The sequence below is a fragment of the Pan troglodytes genome, chromosome 18 (genome assembly GCF_028858775.2).
Source record: "Pan troglodytes isolate AG18354 chromosome 18, NHGRI_mPanTro3-v2.0_pri, whole genome shotgun sequence".
NCBI lineage: Eukaryota > Metazoa > Chordata > Mammalia > Primates > Hominidae > Pan > Pan troglodytes.
In genome coordinates, this window is record NC_072416.2 from 14,829,546 (window position 1) to 14,852,682 (window position 23,137).

At 45.9% G+C, this 23,137-nt stretch overlaps 1 protein-coding gene across 16 annotated transcripts in view; it reads left to right on the forward strand.

Moving 5' to 3' along the window:
• SNX29 (sorting nexin 29) overlaps positions 1-23,137 on the forward strand; it is a 592,115-nt gene that overhangs the window by 206,073 nt on the left and 362,905 nt on the right. For 12 of the 16 annotated variants that reach the window (XR_010152276.1, XR_010152275.1, XR_010152277.1 and 9 more), the window contains one exon: positions 12,344-12,426. The exons of the other annotated variants lie outside the window; for them this stretch is intronic. Coding sequence is in view for 7 of the 12 variants with exons in the window: in XM_024349767.2 (XP_024205535.1) it covers positions 12,344-12,426 (83 nt within the window). In the remaining 5 variants the exon portion in view is untranslated. The remainder of the gene's footprint in view (positions 1-12,343; positions 12,427-23,137) is intronic. 16 annotated transcript variants of the gene reach the window in all.

The window sequence follows — 23,137 nt, forward strand, 5'->3', positions numbered from 1 at the left end:
TGGGACTCTGAAAGATATGTTATAGAGCTGGGCGCGGCGGCTCACTCCTGGAATCCCAGCACTTTGGGAGGCCAAGGTGGGTAGATCGCGTGAGGCCAGGAGTTTCAGTCTGGCCAGCGTGGCAAAACCCTGTCTCTACTAAAAGTACAAAATTAGCCGGGTGTGCACGCCTGTAATCCCAGCTCCTTGGGAGGCTGAGGCAGGAGAATTGCTTGAACCCAGGAGGCGGAGGTTGCTGTGAGCTGAGATCATGCCACTGCACTCCAGCCTGGGTGACAGAGTGAGACTCTGTATAAAAAAAAAAAAAAATCCAGGATAGGCTCCCAGTTGTGTTCTCTCCATCTGCTGCTCTGTAGTCTTCTTGGGGCCTGTCGGGAAACAATTTTCTATTTCATAGTAGTTTCTCTTGCCTGTTCTCCCCACAACCCCCTTTTTTTGAAGGTGTTTATTTGGGTTGCCAGACTTGTGTTTATGTACCTCTTCATGCAGTGGTACTGTTGCATTCACTCCTCCAAAAGGTGAGTTGTCACATTGGTACATTAGGGTATTCCACACTGGCTTCCATGGAAGCCCAGTTCAGTCCATGAGAGGCTCCCTTTAGGGAAATCCTGCATCCCTCGAGGGACCTGATGCAGCTGAGGGAAATCGGATAATCATTTTCTGAAGTGGTGAGGTTGAATCCACCATGCCCTAGGAGTTAGCTAGGGGATGAGCTGGGGAAGAGGACTCAGTCATTTGATGCCTGACCTTGAAATATGTCCAGGTGATAATTTGAGCATTATTCCAAGTGTTTCCCTAGTCCTCACTCCCTAGGAGAAAATAGTCCTCCTTGATTTGGAATATGATGACACTAGAGCCCTGGTTTGCAATTTATGAGTAATAATGATGATGACAATGAATTACTAACCGCTAACATTTATTTAATACTTACCATATGCCAGACACTTTATTTATACACACACATAATTATTTTAATTCTCTCTGTAGTTTCTGAAGGTAGATACTTTCATCATCCCATTTTATAAATGCTAAACTGGGGCTCAGAGAGGTTAAGCAACTTGCCCAAGGTCACACAGAGGTAGAGCAAGCATTCCCATCAGGGCTGTCTGACCTGAAAGCAAACACTTTTTAATGGCACAAAGGGCTGAAGTGAGCTGCCTTCTTGGTGTCAGAGGAGTAACTTATGTAAGTTTTGAGTGAGGGACTGACAAGTATGATTCCGGCTATTAAGTTTGGAACCCTGTGATTTTCCCATTGCACCCAGGATATTTTGGGTGTGTGTCATCTGTAATTAATTACCTTCCTGAGTGACGAGTTGTTTGGGCTGTATCTCTGGCTCTGGATATGCAGTACAGGGGCCAGTGTGCCATTCTGAGTGGGATTTACCAGGTGGCTAATGAGATGGGCTTTATAAAATAAATAGTGCAAGGATGGTTACGGGGGAGAGAGCACTAAAAATCAAACAAGCTTTTTACAGCTCCATTTTCCACCCCCTCCAGCTGGCAGAAATGAGATGCCATACAGCTTAATCCAGAGAACAGCCAAGGAGGAATGCAGACATCCTGGAATTTGAGTCCCCTGGCAGCCCTTGCCCTGTCTTATTAGAGAAAACTGGAAGGAAAGGAAAAGTTACCCAGACTTTTTGTATGTGGGAGGTACCACTGTTTTCTGAACAGGGTTATGAGCAATAATCGTTATGATTGTGATATGGCAGGAGGGCACATGGCAGGGAGTGGCTCCCAGATGCCAGAGTGGCCCAGAAGTGTCCTGGAGGCTTGCCAAAATACAGATTCCAGGCTTCACCCCAAGAGGGTGATTATAGAGAGGGGCCTGGGAATCTGCTTTTTACTTTTTAATTTTTCACCCCTGAATCTGTTAATGTGTTTCCTACAAGCAAAACATTCTCCTTTGTAATAACAATATAACAATCAGAATTAGAAAATTAACATCGACACATTTCTGCTGTCTAATCTTCACAGTATGCTCAACTTTAACCAGTAGTCCCAGCAATGTCTTTTCTTGCAAAATGGTTGAGTCCAGAATGACACATTACATGTGATTTTCATGTCTGTTCGGGCTAGAACAGTTGTCTCTTTTCTTGACTTTCATGACCTCGACGTTTTTGAAGATGATAGGCCAGTTTATTGTGCAGAATGTCCGTGCCTTTGGTTTGCTTGATGTTTCCTTTTGATTAGATTCGGTTTATGCATCTTCGTAGGAATGTTGCAGAGGCGATGCATCTTTTTAGTCCATCCTGGCGGGTGGTGCATGGCTTCAATTTGTTCCATTCCTGATGTTAACTTTGATCCTCTGATTAGAATGATGTCTGTTATGCTCCTTCACTGTGGAGTTTCCCCTTTGCAATTAATACATATTTTGTAGGGAGGTTTTTGAACTCGAAATATCCTATTATGCATTAAATTTTCCATTAATTAATTTTGGATTGTTCAGTTTCTATTTTATTCAGCTTATAATGCATTACTATCACTGTTTTGATGCCGGGATCGTCTCAGAGCGTCCGAGCATCAAAACAGTGATAATAATGGATTATAAGCTGAATCCGTCCCATCCATCCCATTTATCAGTGGGAACTTTTATGAGCTGGCTTCTGTGTCCTTTTAAAGTGGGCCTGTAAGTTCACATTGATGTCTTTAATCCCAGTCCAACATCACCATTGACTTCTCACTTTCTTGACGTATTTGTTATTCTCTTCTCCAATAACAAGATACCTGGCTCCAGTTATCAGTGATATATTTAGTTATTGATCCATCCCCTTGTAAGTTAACTAATCTCTGATAGCTTTGGGCTGAATTGCTTGGGAATGGAAAGTCAGGGTTATGGGGAGATTTGCTTTCTGGAGAAGCTCCTCTGCTCTCTTCATTATAGAGATCCTCTATCCTCTGACCACATCTGGAAGGACCCTGGCCTAGTGCTGGAGGGTAGAGGCTTTGGAGTTGCCCCGATGTCAATTCCACTTCCACTCCTGATTGACCTTGGCCGGTCACTGACCACACTGAGACTCCATTTCCTTATGGACGAGGGCAATATTTCATGGTACAGAGAAAAATAAGACATGGCCACTGTCCTCAAGGATCTCATACTCTAGATAGGGGAAGATGAACACAGGCCAGGGGTATTAAAGTGTGAGACTTGTTCAGAGAGAAGCTTGTCTAGAATACGCTGGGGGCAGAGGAGGGAGCTGTCACAAGCTCCATGTGGTGGAGGCAGGGTTGGCAGGAAGGACTTCAGAGAGAAGAGGGCCTTTGAGGAGACACTTGCAAAAGGTGTAGCTATTCACCAGGGGCCTGGGGCAGATGGGAGAGTTGCAGACAGAGAATCAGATCAACCTTAGCAAAGACACATGGGGCAGAAAGAGCTTGGCTTGTATGGGCAACAGGGAAGAGCTGTGATTGGCCAAATCCCAGAGTGGAGGTCTGAGGCTGTATTAGGTGGATGTCTCAGCTCTCTGGGAGCCCTGACAGCTGCAAGAGGAGGGGAGGGGGTCGGGTCTAGCTTAGAGAGCATGGTGTATTGGGTAGCGGGGCAGCAGCCTGGGTAGAACCTGGGAGGAGACTTTCCAAGATGACGCTGGGGGAGAGTGCTCTGGAAGGTATCTTTTGCTTTCCCTCTTGCCCTGATGACCTCAGTGCCAGAGGCGCTGGCTGGCTGGGTTTATTCCTTCAGACCTCTTAGGATTGATTGTTTCACAAAGATGGTGTAGAGCAGCGGTCCCCAACCTTTTTGGCACCAGGGACTGGTTTCGTGGAAGACAATTTTTCCATGGGGATGGGTTGGTGGAATGGATTTGGGATAAAACCGTTCCATCTCAGATCCTCAGACATTAGATTTTTATAGGGAGTGTGCAACCTAGATCTTGCATGCCCAGTTCACAATAGGGTTCGTGCTCCTATGAGAATCTAAGGCTGCTGCTGATCTGACAGGAGAGAGAGCTCAGGTGGTAATGCTTGCTCACCGCTCACTCACTGCTCCGTCACCTCCTGCTGTGCGGCTTGGTTCCTGACAGCCACGGTGATGGATGACCCCTGGTGTAGAGGACTGGTCCAGTTTTCACTCTGGAGTTGCACTGTCTGCTTGTGAGTCCCAGCTCTGCCACTTGTCAGCTTGTCACTTGCCAGGAACATGACTTACCTCCTCTTTAGGTATCTCAGCCTGCAGCCATCTAAAAAGCTTTGCTTACACCTTTCCCCTTCTCTCCTCCCCCACTCAGTGCTGGACAAGTGGTAGCTACTAGCATCATTGTCATGGTGACAGTTACTCGAGGGTGTGAGGGCAAAAGTGTTCTGTAAAGGGCAGTGTAAGAATGCATGTTAGGATCAGTGCAGTAACAGGCTAAAGGAGTTCTGATGCCTTAGAAAAGGTGGCGGGGTTGGAGTTAGGGTCAGAAGAGACTTAACAGGAATATGTACAGTTAGGGAAAAATGGTTTTTCAACATTGGCTGTTTTATTTTGCAGTGAACTTGAGCTTTGAAGATTTAGGAGTGGCTGCAAACACCACAAAGCCAGGCGATTTATGCCTCCCTTCCTGCCTTCTATTGGTGCCTATTTTGGGGGAGTCCTCATGGTCTTGGATAGCCTTGCCACTGGGCCACCGTCTTCTTGTAGTTGGGTGTGGTTATGGTTGATGCCTACTCAGTACCTGCTGGACAGTAGGCCTGAGGTCCCCTCAAGCTGTGCTTTTTTGCATCTAGGGAAAGTATAATTCCCATAGGTATATCTTAGTGTGGTGTTTTGATGCCTGAGAATTACCAAATGTACTTACCAGGCTCGTTAGTTTTGTTGTGAGTAATTTTCCTTTGAGTAGTGCTGTCTGGGGTTGCTGGTTGTTTACTCTGACATTGGGGCAGGCCTAATTGCTTTGACTTACAAACATTAATTATTGCAGTCGTTGGAAGCTGTTTGAGAGGTACTTGCCACCTACTCAATGATTTGCTTTCGTTCCCATGCTTTTAAAGAAATCTGCAGGGTAGCCAGCAGGCCTGTTTGGGGCTGGGAGTGGGAAGGAGTTGGCAAGGTTTTCTAGAATTGGACAGGCGAATATTTGAATACTTGTCTCCATGTGCACAGCTACCTCTTCGGTCCTCTCAGTTCTAGCCACCATCGTTTCTTGCCTGGATGACTGTAATGGCCTCCTATCTTTCGGCTTCTTCTGTTTCCACCCCTCATTCCATTTGCTTTTTCCACATAGCAAGTCTGCATTCCCTTGCTTGACACCTTTTTAATTTATTTTTTTGTTTGTGAATTGCAGTCTTGCTCTGTTGCCCAGGCTGGAGTGCAATGGTGCGATCACAGCTCACTGCAGCCTGCAACTCCTGTGCTCAAGTGATCCTCCTGCCTCAGCCTCTGGAGAAGCTGGGACTACAGGCACATGTCACCATGTCCAGCTAATTTTTAAATTAATTTTACTTCATTTATTTATTTATTTATTTATTTATTTATTTATTTATTTATTTATTGAGACAAGGTCTCACTTTCACCCAGGCTGGAGTTCAATGGTGCGATCTTGGCTCACTGCAACCTCTGCCTCCCGGGTTCAAGCAGTTTTCCTGCCTCAGCTCCCAAGTAGCTGGGATTACAGGTGCCTGCTACCATGCCCAGATAATTTTGTATGTTTAGTAGAGGCAGGGTTTCACCATGTTGGCCAGGCTGGTCTCGAACTCCTGACCTCAGGTGATCCACCTGCCTCGGCCTCCCAAAGTGCTGGGATTACAGGCGTAAGCCACTGTGCTCAGTCTAAAAAATTTTTTTGTAGAGATGTGATCTTGCTGTATTGCCCAGGCTAGTCTCAAACTTCTAGGCTCAGGTGATCCTCCTGCCTCAGCCTTCCTAAGTGCTGCAATTACAGGCATGTGCCACTGCGCCCAAAACATTTATCATAATGTTTTTGGAGTTTCATCCAAGTTGTTGCATGTATCAATAGTGCATTCCTTTTTATTGATGAGTAAGCATTCCATTACTTACATTCCAGTACAGGAGTTTGTAATGCCATTTCAAGAGTTTGAGACCAGCCTGACCAACATGGCAAAACCCCGTCCCTACTGAAAATAAAAAAATTAGCCGGGCCTGGTGGTGGGTGCCGGTAATCCCAGCTACTTGGGATCTGAGGCAGGAGAATCACTTGAAGCCAGGAGGTGAAGGTTGTAGTGAGCCGAGATCGCACCACTGCACTCCAGCCTGGGCAAGAAGAGTGAAACTCCATCTTCAAAAAAAAAAAATAATAAAATAAAAGAAAAAGTCTTTCACATAGCAAATCCAGTTAAACTTTTTTTTCTACTCTGGACGATGCTCTTAGTATTATATCTAAGAAATCTTCTTTGTCTAACTCAGGTTAGGTATGATTTTCTCCGACATTTTCTTCTAAACCTTTTATAGTTTTAAATTACATTTCTTTGTGGTCCAATTTTACTTAATATTTGTATAAGGTGTGAGTATTGGTTGAAGTTTATTTTTTTTGCGTATGAATGTCCTGTTGTTCCAAAATCATGTGTGGAAAAGACTGTCCTTTCTCCAGAAGCGCTTTCCTACCTTTGTCACATTGCTTGATTGTGTGTATGGGTTTATTCCCTGATTCTTTGGTCTGTCTTGTTGGTGTGTGTCTGTCATTTTGCCCATATGACATTGGCTTGAGGGCTGTAGCTTTACAGGAAGTTCTAAAATTGGGCAATGTGAGTCTTCCTGCTTTGTGCTGCTTTTTCAAAAATGATGTTGGCTATTTTAGTTTCTTTGTCTTTCCATATGAATGTTACAATCTGCTAGTCTATATCTATAAGAAATCCTGCTGGGATTTTGATTGGGCTTTCATTAAATGTATAGATCAATTTGGGGGAAATTGACATCTTAATTCTTTTGAGTCTTCTAAGCCATGAACCTGGTATCTCCAGGTAGTTAGCTCTTCTTTGATTTCTTTTGTTAGTATTTTGTAGTTTTCAGCATGCAGATCCTGGACACATTTTGTTAGATTTATTTGAATGTATTTCATCTTTTGGAGCTGATATAAATGATTCTTTTTAAAAGTAATTTGCCTTCTGATTGTTCGTTGTTAGTGTATAGAAATACACTTGATGTTTACATTTGACCCTGTGTTCTGTGACCTTGAAAAACTCGGTTATTCTGTGACCATTTTCTTCAGTTCTTGGGATTTCCTTTGCAGACGGTCATGTCTCTTGTGAAGAGGGAAAGTTTTAGTCCTTCCTTCCTAACCTGTATGTTTTTTTGGGTGGGGAGGGCCTTATTTCACCAGCTAGAATCTACTGTGCTGAACAGGAGTGGTGAGGGAAGAATTGCTTGACTCATTTTCAGTCTTTGGGGGAAAATATTCAGCCTTTCATCATTATGTGTGATGTTACTATAGGATTTGGGGGTGGGTAGTTTTTTTTTTTTTTTAAGAAGGAATCTCAGACTCTGTCACCTAGGCTGGAGTGCAGTGGTGTGATCTTGGCTCAGTGCAACCTCCGCCTCCCAGGTTCAAGCGATTCTTGTGTCTCAGCCTCCCGACCAGCTGGGATTACAGGCGTGCACCACCAGGCCCAGCTCATTTTTGTATTTTTAGTAGAGATGGGGTTTCACCATGTTGGCCAAGCTGGTCTCGAACTCCCGACCTCAGATGATCCACTCACCTCGGTCTCCCAAAGTGCTGGGATTACAGGCATGAGCCACTGCACCTGGCCTGGGGGTATTTCTAACCTCTTCATACATTTTAAAAAGTGCTCTAGTAAAGTGCATTGTTGAAAAATTAAAGAAAAATTTCCAATTAATTTTATCATATAGAAATGAGCACTGTTAACATTGTGGTCTATACATTTCCAGTGCAAATATATCCATCTAAATAGATATAAGGGGTTAGAGTAAATACACTCTGTACTCTGCTGCATTCAGTTAATGGTATATCAGTGTGAGTATATATGTGTGTGTGTGTATATATGTAATATTCATCCCTGGGGTAAACATACATATTTATCATAGCTTTGACAGTCCTATAGCGTCCTATTATAGGAGGATGCACCATAGCTTTCCACCCACTCCTACATTATCAGACAATTAATTTGCAGCCAGCTTCTTTCTTTTATATTCAAAGCATCCTCATGCATATGGTTTTGAGACTTCTCTTTCTTTTCTGAATACAGTTTCTTAGAAGTAGACTTGCTGGGTCAGAAGGTTGCAGTTCTTGAAGCTGTTGATTCATATTTCCTAAAGCTCACCTGTCACCAACTGCTTACATTTATGAGATGCCTAAGGGGGTTGGCAGCAGAAGCTTGAGCTCCATAACTCGAGGAAAGTTCCTTAGCCTCTCTTAGCAAAGCTGGCTGGTCAGGAGGATCCTGTTCACATCTGTGCAGGAGTCTTAACCGCCTAAGAGATTCTGCAGACCTGTGCTCGTTTTCTCACGCAATTTTTCAAGGCCTTACGTTTTCAATGTTGCCCTGTTCACTTAATTCTCTAAACGTGTATAATGTAATAGGAGACTTTGAAGTTAAAGGATATGGGTTTAAATCCCAGGTTGGAGTGTGTGTTAGACTCTCTGGGCCTCAAATTTCTCATCTGTAAAATGGGCACAGTAAAACCAACCTCGTGATGTGTTGCTGGTGGTCTAATGAGACACCAAGTATGTGGCAGAGAGGAGAGGGACATAGGCATGGAGAGGCTGAAGTGAACTGTGGCTCTGCCTTTGCCGGTTGTGAGTTTTTGGATAGTTCAATTAGCCTCATTGAGCCTCAGTTTCTTTTCCTTTTTTTTATTTTTTTGAGACAAGGTCTTACTCTGTCACCCAGGCTGGATCTTTGTTCACTGCAACCTCCACCTCCCCGGCTCAAACGATCCTCCCACCTCAGCCTCCCAAGTAGATGGGACAACAGGTGCATGCCACCACACCCAGCTAATCTTTGCATTTTTTGTAGAGATGGGGTTTCACCATGTTGCCCAGGCTGTTGTCCTGGGCTCAAGTAATTGGCCTGTCTCAGCCTCCCCAGGTGGGTAGCATGAGCCACCACGCCTGGTCTTCAGTTTTTTCATGTGTAAAATGAAGGCAGTAAGAAAAATGGCAGCAATAATAACCTGTTTTGTAGGGTTACTGTGTAGATAAAATGTGAGCATGTCTGCCACACCTCGAATATTAAGTGCCCTACTCAGAGGCAGGTGTTCATGTGTTGCAGATTGAAAAGCATATTTCCCACTACATACGTATGGATCTCTGGGAATGAGGCACAGCTTTTACCTGTAAGGGGGTCTTTCTACTGTGCTGCTTCCCACTTCATAGCTAGCAAGGAGGGATTTCAAGGAAGGTGCAAACATCTCAAATGTCCAACTCTGCCACAGTCCACATTGGCAACACTTTTTTTACTTTTCTTTTTTCTTTTTTTTTTTTGGAGACGGAGTCTCACTCTGTCGCGAGGCTGGAGTGCAGTGGCATGATCTTGGCTCACTGCAAGCCCCGCCTCCCAGGTTCAAGCAATTCTTCTGCCTCAGCCTCTTTAGTAGCTGGGACTACAGGCACATGCCACCATGCCCAGCTAATTTTTGTATTTTCAGTAGAGACAGGGTTTCACCATGTTGGCCAGGCTGATCTCAAACTCTTGGCCTCACGTGATCCACCCACCTCAGCCTCCCAGCGTGCTGGGATTCCAGGTGTGAGCCACTGCACCCAGCCAGGTGTGATTTTTAGGTGGAATCTTAACACAGTATTAAAAGATTTCTTCAAACCAGAAGAAAAGCAGCTATCTGAAACATTTTAGTGCTGGCCACAGAGTTGGAGATGAACAGGGAAGCTGAGGATCGGCCCGACGGCTGGCAGCAAATGAGCGGAGACCTGACCGCCAAACACTGACATGACTTCTGTTGGTCATGCGGCCTCTTGGAAAATGTTCTTCCATGAACTGTTGTTTAGAAATGTCTATAACTGCCTTTCTTTCCCTGATTTTAAGATATGTGACTTGAATTCACATGTGAAGATTGGGAGTAGGCTGGGCTGGGCGATGAGGCTCTGGCTAAAGGAATCCTAGAAAACATGCTCTACAGGCTGGGCGTGGTGGCTCACACCTGTAATCCCAGCACTTGGGGAGGCTGAGGCGGGCGGATCACTTAAGGTCAGGAGTTCAAGACCAGCCTGGCCAACATGGTGAAACCCCCATCTCTACTAAAAATACAAAAATTAGCCTATCATGGTGGTGGGCGCCTGTAATCCCAGATACTTGGGAGGCTGAGGCAGGAGAATTGCTTGAACCCAGGAGGCAGAGGTTGCAGTGAGCCGAGATCATGCTACTGCACTCCAGCCTGGGCGACAGAGTGAGACTGCATCTCAAAAACAAAAGAAACAAAAAAACACATGCTGTACAATCCCCATCAGGGAAGATTTTGTCTCCCACAAACATTTTAAGGACTTGTTATTTTGTTTCAAACATTTGTGATTCATGTCACAGATGGAGAAAGTGCCGACACCTGTGGAGGCATCCATGACAGGCTTTGTCTAGGACGAGGGGATAACTAAGGGACTCCCTTGTGGTTTACTTTCTCCAGAGCTTTGGAGATGAACGTCGAGTTCTCAGGTGATGCCTAAGTCTATGGTAGTGTCTGAGTTTGATCCTTTTTTTTTTTTTTCTGCCCCAATACCGCACAGAGAAGCAAAATACAAAGAAAGTGCTGTTGTCGTGGGCTGAGAAGTAGTCAGCTGCATTGAAAACAGACACTCGGCACCAGGGATGAGCAGTCTCAAGTTTTTCAACTAAGTCAGTGTTTGGCGTATCTATAGCAGTGGGTGGTATTTCCATCCGTAAATAGACTGAGTGAGAGGCTTACTGTGGTGCATTATTAAGTGAGACGACCAGTCTCAGAAACATTTATACTATCCTGTCATAGAGACTCTGAGTGTTTTGGGTTGGTAGTGATTGTCAAAGCATGGAGGAAGGCCTGAAAGGTATATACTAGGTTTTTGCCATTGGTTACCATGGGAAAGTGTTGAGTGGAACAGTAAACAAGGGAAAAAAGCCTTCAAACATTCACACAAAAATTAAAGCATTGTGAAGGGTGTATCATCCCCCTAAAATTATTAGGATGTGTGTGTGCACCTAGAGAAATAATAGGATGGATATAAAAATGTTAATAGGGTTTATTTCAAGGTATTGGGGTCTTACCATGTTTTCTGCATTTCTTCTTAAATGTGTTCTGGTGGGGTATTTTGCAATGAGCATTTTTTATTTTTATAATCCCAGAAAAAACCCAGTCTTCAGCTCTTCTCGTTGCAAGGAAAGAAAAAATATTCTAGCACATTTAAAGGCACTTAGACTCAAGACCTGAGGTGTAGGGGGTGGGGGCAGAAATAGAAAACGTGTCAGAGGCACCTCCCTCTGGTAGAGCTGGTCAGAAACCAAGTCTGAATCTCAAAGCAGATGGCGAAGAGTCCTTGTGGGCCTTGGGGGCAGGGAAACCTGGGTTCAGATCTTACCAGTGAGTTTTACCGGTGACCTTGGTCAAACACCGTATTTGTCCAACTCTTCTCCTGTAAAATGTGGAGAATACTGCAGGCTATTGTGCATTTTTCTACTGAATGAAGCATCTTTCCGCTGAATGATGGATGGATGAATGAATGAGTGGATGCATGCTTGGTTCAAAGAGACATAGGTAAAGTCTAAATACTCAACAAATGGCAGTTTTTCCCCCTTTGTCCTCATGTTCCATTGTCACCCAGTGTACCTGGGGAGTGAGTTCAGCAGGTGGGGTCCTGTCATACCCTGGGTTCTGTGTTCCTTAGTGTAATCTTACATGGGGGTGGATGTGGAGTTGGTCCAACTGCTTGTCTTTATGCCACAATCTCCTTATCTGTAAAATGAGGGTTGTGTTAGTGCTTTGGAAGGATTCAAGGAGATTCTATACAAACACTTGACATGATGCCTGGCAAATAATAAGCATTTAGTACAAGTCACAGTTGATAAAAGTATTAAGAGCATTCCCCAGGGTGAATGCACAGTAGTCAGTACATGCTTCTGCAAATGGAGAGAAGACTAGAGTTCCTGACACTGAATAGGCACCTGATAGGTGGGTAGCCCCAAACAGCCTAAGCACAGCCTGTGTCTGCGTTCTGAATTTGTGGACACTGGAACCGATCGGTGCTTATCTGTCTCATGAAAGAATAGTTCTTAAAGGCACTCTGCAGACATACCCAAGGTAACACAACCTTCTCCCTTGATGATATCTAAACCATGAGAATATATTAACATTTATAAGATGCAAATTGTGCTTTTCTTTACACAAACTCACCACCCACCCCTGCCCCCTCCTGTGGGTCCACATTGTCACTTTTTAAATATATATATTTTTAACATTCTTGTACCTGCAGAGAGAACGAGGTGCTCAAAGTCCAGCTGAAGAAATATGTAGGAGCTGTCCAGATGCTGAAAAGAGAAGGTCAAACAGCTGAAGGTGAGGGGGAACCTGAGCCCGGGTTGGGAGGGGCCGGGCTTTTTCATTAACACCTGTACGTGGCACGCAATAGACACTCAATGTGTGACGAGTGCCTGTGTGGATGGATTAGAATAATGGTGCTGCTCAGCGTTCCAGAAAATTAATCAGGTGGAAAACCTGATGCGTATCCCTGCAACATGCATAACTAATATTGTAAGACTCACTTGCTAGACTATTAGCAACAGTCTTATTGGTTTGTGTACTTAGAGAATTTTATGTCCAGAGTCTTGAGACAGTTGCATGGCAGTGAACCTTGTGGTATGATGAAGTCACAGCAGGCCACGGGTGCAAGCAACAGAAAGGCAAGATGGCAGAGAATCAGAGCGCTGGACTTAGGCTGATCAGGTTCCAATTCCAGCTCTGGTTAAGTTTTCTAATCTCTTTGCACCTCAGTTTTTTCATCTGTACAATGAGGTTGGTTGACAGCACCTACCTCATGAGGCGATGCATGTAGACGTCTTAGCATAATGCCTACCATAGAATAAATGCTGAATAAATTTTAGCTATTATTATTATTATTATTATTAATCAGAAATTCCAGTAGACAGAAGAACAGTCATGAAGATCTTGCCAAATGAGGTGGGGCCATCTGCTGCTTCTAAAATCTCCTAAAATATTTCTCAGGGCAGCCTGAAGAAAGGATATTTAACTTTGGCTGATGTGTCTTGCAGCCCTCAGCCAAAAGACCGTAACAAAATTTCCTTAAAGAGAAGCTCATAGAGTGTGGACATTTTAACAAACAGTGGGTGTTCCCCACATTCACATGTCTTTTTTTTTTTTTGAGACAGAGCCTCACTCTACCGCCCAGGATGGAGTGCAGTGGCACAATCTTGGCTCACTGCAACTTCCGCTTCCTGGGTTCAAGCGATTCTCCTGCCTCAGCCTCCCAAATAGCTGGGATTACAAGTATCTGCCACCATGCCCAGCTAATTTTTGTATTTTTAGTAGAGATGGGGGATTTCACCATGTTGGCCGGTCTTGTCTTGAACTCCTGACTCCAGGTGATCCGTCCGCCTCGGCCTCCCAAAGTGCTGGGATTACAGGCATGAGCCACCGCTCCCAGCCCACATGTCTTCAGAGTCAACCAAACCTGCACTGAATTCATGCTCACCCACGACCACCTGACCCCTTTGAATTATTTTACTATACGTACCAGGACATCACACCAGTGTCATGAGAGCGTTGTGAGGATTTTCCAAAACAATGAATTCAGAGTTTCTAGTATGGTACCTGGCATATAATAAATGGTGGTGGTTTTTTTGTGTGATGGAGACAGGATTGGAATCTGGCTATGGCTATTTAGTAATAGTATAAAGATGTGAATGTTTTTGAAGCTTGTATATTTCTTTTGGTTCCTGTTTGATCAGGATCAGCTTATTGGTGATGCTATTTGATAACATGCCTTTCTTTATTCATATTTGGGTCAGTAACTGTGGTCATTCTGGAGTTATCAGTGCAGAATTAATCATCTTTCTCTGTGGGCTCATGCCCTTTTCATACAGATATTGCTATTATGGCCCTGAATTCATCTCATTATACAGAATTATTTATATGTTGGTCTCCCAAGTTTTTACATCTCATCTCTGTTTCCCCAGCAACTGGCTTTTTAGTCATTCACTACATTCATTACATGCTTGGAATGAATAGTATTTGTCTAGCCCTTTACAGCCTTTCCAAGCAAGCTCCAATGTACTCTGATTTGACTCAGTAACCTTGTGATGAGTAGGTATTTTTCTATTATTTTAAAGTTTGTTATTAGAGGCTTAGGAGAGCTTAAGGGGCTGGTATATGTGTCTGTGGTGGAAATGAACTCACGCATTTTTCTCCAAACCTCTGGTTCTTTGCATTATAAAATGCTTTTAACTTTATTGTGCAGAGGAATTGCCTGGGGAGCCCATTAAATATACCTCTTTCCAGGACACTGCCACTGGGAGTTACTCCAGTGGACTTAGGATGAGGCTCTAGATTTGCACGTCTAGATAATGTGACTCTAATGCAGGTGACCTGTGGACAGCACCACCACCTTTTGTGAAATCTACAAGTTACTTACACAGAACTTGGATTCAATACAGAAAGACCATTAAAGTCGGGTTAAAAAGAAGCACCACTGGGCTTGCTTTTGATTTGAAAACCTCAGCGCTACACAATACATTTCTAAGTAGGAAAATTTTGAACCTAATTTGTAGGTTCCATATGCCCATTCTCCCCAAATGGGCATATGGAACCTACAATGTACAGAATGGTTTTTCATAGCAGCTGAAGGTCCATTTCCCCAGACCGATCCTGAGTGCCCTGAGCCACAGCTGGATATCAGCCATTTCAGGATGTAGTTGCGACAGCTCTTACATGAATTGGAGCGGTTACGTACGTATGGCGACTCCACCTAGCAGCAGTCTCTTACTTCTGCATTATTACATTCTTGTGTAAAAAGCCTCCAGGATTTAAACAAAACTACTTAAAATGAACTTTTAGAATAGACATTGACAACCTTTAATTTTACAGGTATCAAATTTCAGATTCCCACCCTTTTTTTTTTTTCTCTCCAAGAGAATCATTATTTAAGCACCAAAATAAGGACTGGAATTTGGGTGGCTTCATTATCTAATGGAAAGTTTTTTTTGTTTTATTTTTCTTCCCCGAATGTGGTCCAGAAGTGAGGTTGGGTTATTTGCCTCTCAAGTGCTGTTTTTCCTTGGTGATGTCAGATTTACCGGAAGTTTACACTTTTATTTGCGCTTTTGAATCTCTCACCTCAGGGCAAATTCTTCATGCTCTTCCTCCAGTGTTAGAACCCTGGTGCAAGGGCTGCCATATCTACCAGGAACTTGCCTGGCAATTCCACTTCGTTGTAACTCTTACTGGTCATTCGATTAATTCTGTTGTTAATGGCGTTGGACACCCTTTCTCCTCTCCACGGAGCCAGTGTAGGGAAGTTTCACTGATGAAAGCAGGAAATCACTTAAAAGAGGAGGCGATCCTCCCCCTCTCCTTTCACTTACGAGAGCAGGAGATCCCTCTGAAAACTCGTGCTTTCATTTTGGGCTTATTGCTGAAATTTGAAACAAGATGTTTGCAAGTTGGCTTCCTGCCTGCAGAGAGGCCCCTTGGCAGCTCACTGAGGGGTCTGGGGAGAGCAGGTGCATCACTTCAACCTTAGGGTTGTGTGGACAAGACTGGCTCATTAGGAGTGGGCTCACATTAGCCACTGTCAGGTGGACTGGTGGCGTTGGAGGTGACATTTCTGAAGTTGTGTAGCATGGCCCCGCTGTCAGATGGACTGGTGGCATTGGAGGTGACAGCTCTGAAGTTGCGTAGCATGGCCCTGCTGTGAGGTGGACTGGTGGCATTGGAGGTGACAGCTCTGAAGTTGTATAGCGTGGCCCCACTCTCGGGTGGACTGGTGGCGTTGGAGGTGACAGCTCTGAAGTTGCGTAGCATGGCCCTGCTGTGAGGTGGACTGGTGGCATTGGAGGTGACAGCTCTGAAGTTGTATAGCGTGGCCCCACTCTCAGGTGGACTGGTGGCGTTGGAGGTGACAGCTCTGAAGTTGTATATCGTGGCCCCACTCTCAGGTGGACTGGTGGCATTGGAGGTGACGTGTCTGAAGTTGTGTAGTGTGGCCTCGCTGTCAGGTGGACTGGTGGCATTGGAGGTGACGTCTCTGAAGTTGTGTAGTGTGGCCTCACTGTCAGGTGGACTGGTGGCATTGGAGGTGACGTGTCTGAAGTTGTGTAGTGTGGCCTCGCTGTCAGGTGGACTGGTGGCATTGGAGGTGACGTCTCTGAAGTTGTGTAGTGTGGCCTTGCTGTCAGGTGGACTGGTGGTATCATTCTTTGGGTGTGGTCAGTGGCTGCATGTTCAGCTGGGAGGCTGGCCACTCTGATGTTTCCACAACAGGGTTGTTCTTGTGGAGGTCTTTGCTGTAAAACAACCATCCTAGGCAGTGGGCTTCTCTCGGACTCTTCCCAGGAGCATTTGCCTGATGTGAGAGCTTGCTCTGTGTACTGAAGAAGAGATTCCCCTGCTAGGATTGGCCACACGTGACTCCAGAGAGACATGGGTCTGTCCGTGTCACATGGCTTGAGTGACTTCCCCATCCACATGTGGGTAGTGAACATCTGTGTCCTCTGCACTTGCTCCAGTTTTCACTTGACCAGCGTCCTCCCTCACTGTCAGTCCTGTGATGTCGGTGGCTTCATCCTTGGCCTGGCACTTGACCTTACCTGGATGGCTCTGGCTAGATCTCAGGGCGTTAGTACACAATCAACAAGAATTCTTGCTTTCCTGTTAGGCTGGGAGACTGGGGCCGCTGTAGTCAGCTTGTTTCCACATGGAGATTGGGAATGAGGCCATCGCACAGAAAGAGCAGCTGAGCTGAAAGGCAGAGAGAAAGCGAACTCTGATCCTGTCTTTAGAGCCCCTGAATCCAGCTGTGCCTGGCGTGACAGTCCTACCCTGGACTTTTTGGTAATAGGGGCAGTCATTCCGCCAGCCTCCCCTGCTCCTGTTATCAAGCTTGATTAGTTTTCTATAGCTCATGTGTTCTATGGCAAATTATTACGTCTTTCCTGGATACAGGCCTGTTCGTCCTTGTAAAGGGCGATTATTTCTGTGGAATTATCTTTCCAAGAACAGTGTCTGTTCCTGTGCTGTAAAGCTTTTCCTCCTACCTCCCCTCTTACTGGATGCTCCACTGTCATAACTGTTCATGGCCACCATAGCGTAGTCCTGTTCCATAGCAATGGATTTTAAAGCCACGAGCTCTCCTCGGCATCCCCATTTAATTAATCTGCAGTCAGCCCAGGGAGAGAGGGAGAAGGAATAGACCATTGCTGGTGGCCATCAAAATAAACGGCAGCAAGGGCAGGAGACTGAGTGGGAGGAACTTGACAGATGAGGGAGGCTTGGGAGCAATTTAAAAAGTTTGTTCTCAGAAACAAGCAAAAAATTGGGAAGTCATCAGCCTGTCTGGTGTGTCGTGTCTTTGCTGCTGTGTGATGTGCTCAGGGATTCCCGGCTCCACACCCACATGTGCTTCGTGCTCTCTCTGGGGTGTCAGTTTCCCTGGGGTGAGTCCAGCAATTCCCGATTCCACTCCTGCGTGTGCTTTGTGCTCTGGGGTGTTAGTTGCCCTGGGGTGAGCCCAGTGATTCCCAGCTCCACACCCATGTGCGCTTTGTGCTCTCACTGGGGTGTCAGTTTCCCTGGGATGAGTCCAGCAATCCCCGATTCCACACCTGCGTGTGTTTTGTGCTCTGGCTGGGATGTCAGTTTCCCCGGCCTTCCAAAGAATGGGGCAGGGCATTTTCGAAGGCGGATTCAGTGAAGATGGAGAGTCGTGGGCTAAATGATTCCTAGAGCCCACAGTGTTTCAGGGGAGCTTGCAGGGTAACTTTTTATTCTTTTTTTCTGAACCATTGCAGGCTTCTGAACCATTGCAGGCATCCCTATGTGCACGGCCTGCTGTTTCCACTCCCACTGTGCACAGAGGCAAAGATGTCTTTGTTTGAGGCAGTCTTCGGTTGCAAGGAATAACAATCCACCAAAGCTGGCTCTGTGTGTGTATGTGTCCCAAGTGGAATAAACATGGAACCTCATAAATCTCGTCACTCTGCTGTTTACCGTTCATGGTTTTCCAGTCCTGACTTTTTGATGATGGCCTTCAGTGCTTGTGATCTGGCTCTTCCCTAAGTTCCAACCTCATCTCCCACCACCCTCCCTCTTGCTGTCTCCACCCTACCCACGCTGGCCTTTAGGCTGATCCTCAAACATGCCAGGCTGGCTCCTGCCTCAGGCCCTTTGCACGTGCTGCCCCTATGCAGGGACGCTCTTCCCTGGTCTCTGTGTGGCTGGTTCCACCTTGCCATGCATGTCTCCATTCAGATACCACCTCCTCTTGACTGCCCTGTCTTACCTTGTGCCGCCTCCCTCATTCTATCTCCGACTTTTCATCACAGCACTTATCAGGCCCTCAAAGTATCTTGGTCATTGATTTTCTTGCTTGTTTCTTCCCGGTGTTCCACCTTGCACTGTACAGTCCACAAGAGCAGGGATGTTGGCATGTCTTTTCCCCTGCTGTGCTGAAAGTGCCTGCACGGTTCTTGATCCATGACACGTGCTCTATAAATGTTTATAATATAAATGAATATAAATAAAATAGGAGCTGTTGGATCTCATGGCCTTTAGTTGATTCCAGATCTGTTGCAGCTGTGGAGAGCCTAGTAGTGGACAAATTCATAGACCTTTCTTCTAGTGCCACCCAAATAATGTGCCTCACCCCCATGTAACTGCATCTTTCAGTTGTGCCTCCAGCTGGATTCTCCTGATCGTGTGTGGTTTTTGCTTTTAGTGACCACGATTATCATGTGACCTTGACCCTGCCCTGGTTGCATCATTCAGAGCTCTTGTGATGACAGGAGTCATACAATCTGATTTAATCTGTCTTAAGCCAAATACAAGAGAAGTCCAGGAGTATCTGCCTTCAGGGATGGTTTGATCCAGGGGCTGCAACAATATCATGGGAAGTTTTTTCTTTCTTTCTTCAGTTTCTCAACTCTGTTATTTTTTTCATTGCTGGGAGTGATGTGCTGGTAAATGTCTAACAAATAGCTCTCAAAAAAAAAAAAAAAAAAAAAAAAAACAAAAACAAGCCCTGATTTAGAATGTTTGCAGATTTCCGTGGTGTTGTAAATCCTCCTTCTATGTCTGATTCCAGACTCTGCCAACACGATGTCACTGTTTGCAAAGTTGGAAAGAGACGCACGCAGTTAGCTCCCATGAGTCAGTACACGGGCGCTCCCATCCCTCACTGTGTGCTGGCCGCCTTCTCAGCCAGGTGTTCTCCTTGGGCTGGCAAGAGGTTGCCAGCAGCTGTAGCTTTAGTCTTTCTAGCAGGCCCAGCAGGAGAGGAGCTTCTCTCACTGTCCTGTCTTTCCATCTCTTCACCCCACAGAGCAATGGTTCCTAGTATTGGCTTTTAATGGAGTCACCTGGGAAATTTAAAAAAATCCCAATGCTTGGCCCCACCCAGACCCAAAAATCAGTAGTGGGAATGAGGTGGTTTTTTTTTTTTTTTTTTTTTTTTAAAAGCTTCCCAAATGATTCCAGTGTGCAGGTTGGAGTACAGCATTTGGAACCACTGCCTTGGAGGATATCACTTTCCAATTAATGAAGTTCAGGGTCAGCAAATATGCTACAAATGTGCTGACACTCTCTGATTCTTGGCCAGCAGTTGACACTGTAAATTAATCAAGGTGCACTTTTCTTCTTGAATCCAGATTTAGCCTCAGAATTTGTCTCTTCATGTAGGTACCATTGAGTTAAGACCAGGGAGGCTAGGCCAAGCGCGGTTGCTCACGCCTGTAATCCCAGCATTTTGGGAGGCCAAGACGGGTGGATCACCAGAGGTCAGGAGTTCAAAACCAGCCAGACCAACATGGTGAAACCCCATCTCTACTAAAAATACAAAAATTAGCTAGGTGTGGTGGCAGGCGCCTGTAATCCTAGTTACTTGGGGGGCTGAGGCAGGAGAATTGCTTGAACCTGGGAGGCAGAGGCTGCAGTGAGCCAAGATCGCACCACTTCACTCCGGCCTAGGTGAAAGAGTTAAACTTTGTCAAAAAATAAAATAAAAAGCAAAAACCAGGGAGGCTCAATGGGAGCTGTTCACCACCACTGTGTGAGTTAACCCAGTGCCTTTACTGTGCCCCAATCCCTGCTCCCGCAAGAATCCGCTGTGGGTGTTAATTGTATTTCATCTCCGTTCCCGACCCTTCCTGTTCTACCGCAGTGTCTCGCTCTCACTGCTCATCACAGAGCTGCTTTGCTGTTACGTTTGTCTCATGTGCCCCCATCACAAACACTTTACGACCCCACTCTTGGCTCATCCAGTCTCCTTTCCTAGAAACTCCGCTTCCCTTATGCTTGCTCAGGCCAGATGTTCAATTATGGTACGATCCAGCTCTTCTCCTGTCACCTGAAAGAAATCTAATTACTTGGATCTTTCAGTTTCCTAAACCCCTGTGGTGCTTGCTACGAGCAGTAAGCAGAGTCTGGCATTTGCTTTTTGCTACTATGGGTTATTCTGTGGTCACGTCTTGTGTGTGTGCTCTGTCTACTCTGCTAGACCTTGTGACCACATAAGGGGTAGGGTTTGGGACTTAGAAACATGCAGGTTTTTTCTTTTTTTATTAATCAAGTACACAACAGTTGCTTAATAAAAATTTGTTACTGGGGTCCATCCAAGTGACTTTCAGGAATGATTTCAGAGTCACAGAGATGTTGATGTAGATGGAAAGAGCATTCCCTGAGAAGGGAAACAAGTTCGGGGAAGCAACATTCCATACCACTTAAGAGCGGGGAGATGATTATCATTCTCCTTTCTGCCGGAAGTGACCACACCACTCTGCTCACATTCCATGGGTGAGGGCTAGTCATACAGGCCCACCTGGGTGCGGAGGGTCTCGGAAGTGTTCTCTCTGGCCGGGCAGCTGCTTTGCACAAGAACTCTACCCACTGGAAGTGGGGAGCATTGAGTTTTGGTGGCCGGTCGGCCAGCTCTGCTGTCCCTGCTGGGGCACTCAGAGGTGTGTGGTCTCCATCTTCTCACTCATTTGTGTGGCTCTTCAGAAAGAGCTTACTTTGGGGTTTGTGCTCTTGGAGTCTCAGAAGGAATGCCTGATAGGTTGTGAGGGTCTATGGTAGGAAGGGTGTCCAAGAATGTGCTAGCAACATGTCTCTCAGATATACTGAGTCACTTGGCTGGGTGTGGTGGCTCACGCCTATAACCCCAGCACTTTGGGAGGCTGAGTCAGGATGATTGCTTGAGCCCAGGAGTTCAAGATCAGCCTGGGCAAGAGCCTTCAGGGAGCCATGACTGTGCCACTGCACTGTAGTCTGGATGACGGAGCAAGAGGTTGTCTCTACAAACAGTTAAAAAAAAATTGGCCAGGTGTGCTGGTGCGTGCTTGTAGTCCCAGCTCTTTGGGAGGCTGAGGTGGGAGGATCACTTGAGCCCAGAAGGTTGAGACTGCACTGAGCCATGATCATGCTACTGCACTCTAGCTTGGGCAGTAGAGTGAGACCATGTCTCTTAAAAAAAAAAAAAAAAAAAAAAAGACTGAGTCACTTGTTACTCGTTTATTTCTCCACTTATGGAGATCCTTGCACTACTAGGTTGCACCTTGGAAATGTACTTAGCTTTGTTAGGGGCTGGTAGAAGGTCTGTTCTGCACGGGTACATTGTGGTGTCATTTACATTGGAGGCACCAGTTGCGATAGAGGGACCATGTTGTAGGTGCCTCTTTCTGTAAGGTGCTTTTGGCTTCTCCTGAAAATCTCGGTTTACTAATGGGAAAAAGAGGGCTTTAGATCAATTTAGTCGTTTACTGACAAATGGGGCAGGCAGGTATTCCCTGTGAAACTCACGGGCTGCAGGGGGGTAAAGTATAATGTCCTAACTCTGTGACGGTTTGGAGCCTGGAGAGATGATGGGCAGATTGTGGTAGGATGATCTCAGCTCATTGTAAACTCTGCCTCCTGAGTTCAAGCGATTCTCCTACCTTAGCCTCCCAGATAGCTGGGATTACAGGCGTGCGCCACCATGCCTGGCTCATTTTTGTATTTTTAGTAGAGACAGGGTTTTGCCATGTTGGCCAGACTGGTTTCAAACTCCTGGCCTCAAGTAATCTGCCCACCTTGGCCTCCCAAAGTGCTGGGATTACAGGCATGAGCCACTGTGCCTGGCTTTGAGTGTTCAAGAGTTTGACCACCTGCTGTCCTCTCACTCTCCAGCTCGAGACCCCTCATTTCTGTTTGGACCAGATCCTGGTGGGGCTCAACGGCTCCATGGCTGGGACCTGTAGGTGGCTGAAGGGATGCTCCTGGGCCACCAGCTGCGTGTCTGACTGCTCTATAGTCTCATCAGGACCACTTAGGAGACGTGAGACCAGCAGTGGCCCCAACTGTCTGCTGCTCAGCCCTCCTTGGTCAATAGCACGAGTTAGACCTTGCCTACCTGCTGCTCTGTACTTAAGTCAGGCATTGCTTATTTGTGTGTTGTCCTTAACAAGGTGGCATGACTTTAGGACGCTGGCCCTCTGTTGTTGTCGAGCCTGGAGACTCGCTTCATAAGAGCCTGCCCATCTGACTCTGCGTGGGGCTGAGAAGGGTAGCAGGTGCTGGCGGAAAGAGCGTGGGCTCTGGAGACGAATTAGTTTGGGTTGAAGTCCTGGTTCAGTTTCTGTCTGTGTGCACGTGGAACCTTCGACATCGGGTACCTTTTGTCTAATCAGTATCCATTCCCCCTTTCCTGGTAATCTGTTTTTTCTTTGGGGAACCCTCTGTCCAGCCCTCAATCCATGTGGTTTATGTGGGCCTGTCATCCCCCTACGTCGGCTACTTTCCAGGCACACTGGTTCAGGGTGTGTGTGTGTCTTGGTCAGGGCCAGCCACTGCTGTCACAGTGCTGCTGGGGTCTCAGAGCAGGAGGCACACGCCTTTACTTGCTGGATTTGAACTGGAGAGGCTGGGGCTGGGGCTCCTTGTTTTGCACTCAAGGGACTCAGACGGTCCCTCCACTTTTTTTTTTTTTTTAAGACACAGGGTCTTGCTGTGTTGCCCAGGCTGGAGCGCAGCTGGACAATCATAGTTCACTGCAGCCTCAACCTCC